The 7,314-nt window shown below is 57.2% G+C and overlaps 1 protein-coding gene across 4 annotated transcripts in view; it reads left to right on the forward strand.

The window, feature by feature from the left end:
* The window catches only part of CTIF (cap binding complex dependent translation initiation factor), a 251,769-nt gene extending 247,225 nt beyond the window's left edge, over positions 1–4,544 (forward strand). For all 4 annotated transcript variants that reach the window (XM_054583614.1, XM_054583615.1, XM_054583611.1 and 1 more), the window contains exon 12: positions 561–4,544. In XM_054583614.1, coding sequence (XP_054439589.1) covers positions 561–776 — 216 coding nt within the window. In that variant the 3' untranslated portion in view covers positions 777–4,544. The remainder of the gene's footprint in view (positions 1–560) is intronic.
* Positions 4,545–7,314: the final 2,770 nt, after the last annotated feature.

Below are 7,314 nucleotides of genomic sequence, written 5' to 3' on the forward strand. Positions count from 1 at the left end.
CGGTCACAGGTGTGGGCAGGGGTCAGTGCTGGAGTGGGGAGGTGGGACTGGGGACAGGAGAGAAGGGAAATAGGAGACCTCACCCTGCTCTCGAGTTCCACCTGGACACATGGGTAAGAATGACTTAGCCCGTCTCCAGAGAGACATCCTAGCAAGTGAAAGTTAACACGGTACGGCCTGATCACCTTTGAAGGGAGCAGGTCACACAGTCATTGAGGGTGTGGGCAGTAGTCAGGGAAGGCTTCCTGTAGGAGGAAAAGCTCTTGGGCAAAAGGGAGAAGCGGTGTTTTCCTGGTAAGGGTCCCTTTTCAGCCCTGGGCAACAGGGATTATTCTGATCCCTCTTATTACTGCCAACAGATTGGTTGTTAAATGTGACCTCTCATTTCCACCCTCCCACCCTCCACCCCCCACCCCCCGGGGCGCAGAGGCCTGGGCCTGCACCTTCCGGAGATGATCCAGCTGTTTCTTGTCCCCATGCCCAGCTCACCCAACCTAGGCGGGTCAGGGGACCGCTGTGGGGCCCACGTCCTGTCCTGACCCCCGCTTCTCTGCCCGCAGCTGCAGAGCACAGGCCGGCTGCTGGAGGAGCAGCTGCCCGAGATGATGACCGAGCTCCTGGCCAGTGCCCGAGACAAGATGCTGTGCCCGTCGGAGTCGATGCTGACCCGGTCACTGCTCCTGGAGGTCATCGAGCTCCACGCCAACAGCTGGAACCCTCTGACGCCCCCCATCACGCAGTACTACAACAGAACCATCCAGAAACTGACAGCCTGACAGCCAGGGGGCCTGGCGGGCGGCCCGCGGGCAGCTGGGGCCCTGGTGCACAGGGCCAGATGGACAGGCGGGAGGACAGGGGTGGCCCTGGCGGGAGGAAGAAATGGGGAGGAAGGCAGGCAGAGCCGGCGGCCAGTCTGGAGCCAGGTGGGGAAGGGATCAGATCCCTAGGAGCGTCCCCCCACCAAGCCCCCCAGCCCCAGCATGCGGCAGCTTCACCAGTAAGGGAAGCATGTTTCTTTTTCACGGGCGGCCCTCACCCGGCCCCTCCTCACTCCCGCTCCTCCTGCCCCCTCCCATCCAATGAGACCCCTGCAGGGCTTTGTGCAAGGGGCTTCATCTCGGTGACTCCTCCTCTGAGGCCAGGCAGCGCGGCGCGCCAGGGTACTGCTTGGGTCAGAAAGGGCCTCAGGAGGCCGAAAAAGTGGGTCGGAGACGGGCTTGCATTGTTCCCGCATGCTGTCAGCTACAGTCGCCAACTGGCAGCAGGCGACGTGGAGCAGATGTCCGGGAGGACAAAGGCAGACGTGGTCCCCACCAGCCGCCCGTAATTGACGGCCTTTGTCCACATGGTTGAGCTGGGGGGACAGAGGCATTCGCTCTCCTCCAACCTTCACGCTCCACCACCCCCCAACTTCCAAGTCCTCCTCCCGGACCCCCAAGCCTCAGGCCCGTGGGGGGGCTGGGAGCAGGCGGGGGAGCTGGAGTCTGTAGTTCTACTTGCACCCTTTTGTTTTATTGTGTTTTATTTTTCAAAAGTCAGCTGCTTTGAAGTCTCCTGCCTAAATGAAAGAGCCACGATGTGATCACACAGACAGCGCCGCGGACCCCCTGATTAGTGGGAGATCAAACCTGCCCCCCTCTGGAAGGATTCTAGCCACAGACAGCTTGCCAGTAGCCAATTAGGGTAATTGGAAACTTCTGCCCCGGTGGGGGTCCCACTGGAACCTGCGCCCCTGGCTCCCAGCACCTCCCTTCTCTTATTCTAGCTGCGCTCTCTCAAAGGGCTGATACCATCATGCTGGGAGTGCATTAAACCCCGTCCTGGCCCGGGGCCTCGTGAACCAGGCACAGAACAGGCTGGCAAACTAAAATCCAAAACGCTAGGAGATATGTCCTGCTCCACACACAGGTCTTGTCCCAAGCTCTGAGTGGGGGAGAGTGGGGGCGTGGGGCTGCCTGGCTCCCCAGGACTTAGAGTTTGGGTAAATGGGCTGTGTCGCTGCCCTAACCTCATCACGGGCAGGATCCAGGAGCCCAGCCCTCCCGCAGCCAAGCACCATGTGCTCTGGAGGGGGCTCTGGGCCCTGCGGCCCCAGGGCTGTTGGGACAGGGAGCATTCCCTGAGTCAGGTGACCAGGCAGGGAGGCCAGGCAGAGCCTTCCAAACTGGGAACAAGGCTGGGCTCCCTGGAGGAGTCACGTCCTGGGGATGGCCCTTCTCTGTTGGAGGAAGACGGGGATCGCTTGTCCCTGGCGTCTGCACAGCCTTGTCTCCAGGGTCTGGAGCTGACACTTTGATGCGCCCCCAGAAAATGACCTCAGCCCGGCAGCTTCCTTATTTACTCCTTTACTGAGGCCAGTGCCTCCCTGGGTCACTGGAGGCGGCCTGGCGGCCCGCTCCCATCAGGCTGGCCAGGAGGTGAGGGCGAGGGGGGTGGCCCCAAGTCAGGGGGATCAGGCCAAGTAGGGTAGGGGGCAGCGTCCCCAGGGCACCCCGGCTTTCCCACCAGCCACAACCTGCCTGCCAGCCCCGGGATGGGAGCCTGAGCCAGTCCCCCAGGAGAGCTCACTGGGGGCCCAGGTTTATCTGGAACTGGGCGGTCCTCTGCCAAGAAGCCCCTGCCACCCATGGCCCCAGCCTCTGCTGCCTCCTCCTCCTCCTTCCCACACTTTCTCAAGCTCCTCCTCACCACCTTCCCTCCTCAGCCTGCACCTCTAGCCCAACCTGGGGCCCAGGGACAGCAGAGGTCCCACCAGAGGCTGATGTCAGGAGGCTCAGAGAGGACACTGGGGAAATCACGGTCTTGGCGCGTCAGGGGGCCCTTGCCGGGCAAGCAGCCGCTCCCCAACAGTCCTCCGAGAGGCACACTTGGGCTGCAACTGGCCTTGCTTCCTTCAAGTGCGGAGGGGGCGCGTGCATGTGCATCTGCAGGGGACAAAACAGGGCCCCAGAGGAAGAGAAAGGCCTAGGAGTGGGGGTGCGAGTCGAGGAGGCAGGAGAGTGGGGTCTCCCACGTCTGCCCCGGCTCAGAGAGCAAGCCAGACACCTGAGCGCGTGCAGGGGCCGGTGTTCCCTGGAAAGCAGAGACCGGTGGCATCGTGGGCCTCGTGCCCTTTCCTCCTGGTGGCCCTCCCTGGTGGTCTTGTCTCAGGGCCAACCCCGCCTTGACTGTTAGGGCCAGTGTGAAGAAGTGAGATATAAATATGTACACATATATAAATATATTTTTAATTACGTGTCGTGTTGCCGTGGCCCCAGACATATGGTTTGCCTAGTTGGTTCCGTTGCTCGCAAGCCCTTCTGGCCGATCCGAAAAACAATTTAAGCTGTTTTTCTAAATGCAGGTTGCTGCTGCTTTTTCAGACACGGAAGGAAAACATTTAAAAATGATTTGTTGTTGTTGTTATTGTTTAAGGAAGTAACAGTAAAGCCTAAAATCTGAGACTCTGAGGCAGCTTCCCACGGGAGATGACTCGACAGGAGCTGGGGGGGGTAGACGGGGGCACCCCACAGACCCCCCCAGACCAGCGCCGCCCTCTCCTGAGTGAGGAAGGCCATACCCAAGTTGACCTCTGAATGTATTTGATGGGGGGCACGACTGGACGTTGCATTTCTAAGGCTTACATTGTTTTCCCCACTGGCCCGTGGCTTTCCTGGCGCTGACGCGGCAAAGGCCAGCCATCTGATGCTGACCCTGTGCGGGACTCCTGTGCCCATCAAGACGAGGTAGTCATTGCTTTCCTCTCAGCAGCCAGCCTGCTCGCCACGGTCCTGCCCCCCTCGGCCTTGTGGCTTTGCCTAAGCTCCGGGACCGCAGCCCCAAGGAGGCTCCCGCCCGCCCCTGGACCAGGTGGGGAGCCCCCCATCCTCCATGAGGAGTGTGCACCTCCAGACCCAGTTTCGTCTGTCTGTCCGTCCTTAACCAGCCTGTAAACCTCTAAGGTTTGGGGATCGTCCTGTCCACCCATGTAAATGTAAATGTTGGCCGAATTAGTATTTATTCTAATTTGTATTTTATTTTATTTTCTCTGGGGGTTGGGGAGGGGGTGTGCGGGAAGTGTACCGCTGACGACGCCATGGGCAGCTGCAGGGGCGGGGGCCCAGACAGCCAGGCCGCCGCGAGGAGCAGCCCCGCGGGGCCGCCCCAGACGCCAAGCCCCAGTCTTATCTGGCATCAGAAACCAGCCAGCGTTCCTCATGTGACAGGCTCCCGGGGCCTGCTCGGGGAGTCCTGTCTCTCAGCTGCAGGGCGCCCTGTCGGGAAACCTCTGGCTGGGCCTGCGAGGATGCAGATCCGAGAGAAGACAACTTTCCTCTCTCCTCTCCTGGGGACACTCGCCCAGAAGGGCTGCCGCCCTGCCTGAACCTGCTGAGAGCCTGGCGGTGGGGGCTACCTCCCTGGGGCAGGGGCCCGGGGCTTCCCGCCAAAGCTGCAGCGGAATCCTGCTCACGCACCCACCTTCCCTCTCTCCGTATGTCCTGCTTTTCAGCTGAACCCAAACTACAAGTGGGTTTAAAAAATAAACACCACCAAAAAACAAAAAACGCCCTCAACTCGTGTTCTTTGAGCGTTTGGCGAAGGATACCTTTCGCAGAGGCTCCGAGGAGCCTCTCCCCAGGCGATGCACCGGTGAGAAGGTTCCCCCCAGTTTGGCCGCCTTGGGCAGCAGGGTCCGGGTCTAGGGCCCAGGGAGGTTGTAAAGGAGTGACCTAAGAGAACATGGGTGAAGGAGACTTAGGTCCCCCTAATCCCTGCCACGCTGGGACCAGTGGCCTGTCCAAGGGGTAAGAGTAAGCTCGTTCTGTAGAAAATGGCCTTTACACTAGAGATCTGGTTTGCTGCCTCTTTAACCAGCCCACCCCCCTTCCTTGGAAATGTCACTGCGTTTGGCAAAGACTCATTATAAGAAGACTAAGACTGGGGACTAGCAGCTTCTAAAAGTCAGCAGCGAGTGGCTGTCCAGTCCCAGTGGGTCAAACCAGTCTTTCATCACAGGGTCCCCAAGGGGCTCAGTGATTTTATTTTCCTGTGATGACATGTCCCTTGTTTTGCACAATCCCTCCCATGGTAAAGCATTGGGGACACCACCTCCTGGGGGTGGCGACCAGAGCACCCACCCCCTTTACACTCACCTGGCCTGGCCCAGCAGGCAGCCAGGCCAGCCCAGGAGCTGGCGAGGGCGTGCTGAGATTGGTCGCTGCCCCTCACTGGGTCACACCGCTGGGCAGAGGCAGCCGGGATGCACAGGTTGGTAGAGGGAGAGAACATTTTAATTAAACATTTGAAATACTTGTCAAGGCAGAGTTTTTTACAAAATGCAAAGGAGGAGCGGAAAGCAGACGTCAAAAGCGTGAAAGGTATTTGGAGGTAAGAGAGTGTAGGGAAGGGGAAATATTACCAAACCATATTCACAGAGGAGATTTTTCTGAGTGATTTAGTCCTGGTTCCAGAAGGTTCTAAGTTACTGAAAACTATGATATGCATCCTCCAAATAAATAAATGTTTCCATCCTGCATTCCCCACCACTTCTGACGATAGGAGTTGCCCATCCTTCTGAGGATGAGTTAGATTTGCACTGGGGTCTATAGGAGGGACGGGAAGTGTATTTTGAATGAATAAGCTTGAAAATACACGTGTGTGTGCACACGCAGGACTTGTCAAGAGCCTTTTAAGTCCCAAGGCAAATGCAGCAGAAAAAGAAGGGATTGAGAACACGAAAGGGAAAGAAGAGTTTATGCCTGAATTTCAATGGTCTCCTTCCCACAATTCCCCAGTGGCTTCAGGGCCTTCCATAGGCAGTGCAGTTCAACACAGGCAGATGAGTACCTTTAATTCCCATTTTACAAGTGAGAAAACAGACATGACGGACCCAGAGCCCAAGGTCAGCCAGTAGAAGAGCCACACAGCCATATGCCCCTTCCCCTGGCCCAGAAGGTGAGCCTGTCCCAGCCTCTGCCCTCTGACTGCTGCCGACAGGGCCCAGGGGACCGGCCGGTCATGCCGGCTGGACAGAAGGAGCAGCCAGCTGCCCGCTGAGACCGCCCTGGGCCGACAGCATGGCGTGCCCTTCGAGTCGGTGACAGCAGGAGCGTGACGAAATACCCCAAGTCGCGGGACTTCAGTGGGGCGAGGAGGAGACAGAGCGATGTTGCAAAATTTGGTGCTGTTATATAAAATAACCCATTGTCGTAGGTGTAGACCGTCCCGTTTGTTTTCCTCCAGGCCAATGGTTCTCAAGGCAGGTGGGAGGTGAGGGAGGCCCTCCTATGGGGTTATATCAAGGGTGGCTTCAACATCCAAATTGCCGGGGAACTTTGTCAGGCGATATGCTGAGAGACGCCACATAGGGCACCAACATTTTCAGAATTCTGGCCTTGGGGAGCCCCTTGTCCTGGTCAGTACCTCTGTAGGACATGGGAGAAAAGGTGGCTGAGGCCACCACTGCCATTCCAAGAACATAGCCACAAGGGCTGTCAAAGTGACATAGAATTAATGTCTGGAAACAGTGGCTACATCACTGTGTTCCGCTCTTGGGTTTGCGAGATCGGGATTTGCTGCCCCAGCTGAAGTGAGGCTGGCCCGCGCTGCACAGTGGGGGAAGGGGTCCCTGTAAGTTGCTTGACTGTGGGACACAATCTGTACCGTGGGCTGGGGACAGTGTTATGACTTTCATGGACCATGGGCATTTCTGCCTTGTAGGCCCTTTCTCCTTAAAGTAATATAAAAATTGTATGACTACATTGGTGTAAAGACAAATATATTAATATTAGTTATTAAAACACTTTTTCAATGTAGAAATTTTTTTAAGATTTTATTTATTTATTTTTAGAGCAAGAGCAAGGGAGGGAGAAGGAAAAGAGGAGATAAACATTGATGTGTGAGAGAAACATCGATTGGTTGCCTCTCACACAAGGGCCCACAACCCAGGCACGTGTCCTGAGTGGGCATCAGGAATCGAACTGGCAATCTTTTACTTTCACTTTGTGGTACACGCCCAACGAACAGAGCCACACAGTCAGGGTGAAGTTCATTTCTTGATTCTGGTTTTAAAAGGCATGAAAACATTTTGTGGGACCCTGAAGGCACTGTGTGCCCTAGACACTACGCCTAATGAGTGCGTTGGCCCGACACGGACATCGTACCTGAGCAGGGAAGGAACCTAGCCTTTCCCTGCGGCCCACCTGATCTCAGGGTGACCCCAGGCAGAGGAGGTCAGGTGGGGGTTGTCACAGGGGCAGCCCACCTGCCGTCTCCCAAGGAAGCAGTTGGCCCGCCCTGGGAGCAAATGCAGTAGCCGCTTCTGCCCCAGACTGG

This window comes from Pteronotus mesoamericanus, unplaced genomic scaffold (assembly GCF_021234165.1).
Source record: "Pteronotus mesoamericanus isolate MK-2021 breed Mesoamerican mustached bat unplaced genomic scaffold, CSHL_Meso_final contig_74, whole genome shotgun sequence".
Taxonomy (NCBI): Eukaryota; Metazoa; Chordata; class Mammalia; order Chiroptera; family Mormoopidae; genus Pteronotus; species Pteronotus mesoamericanus.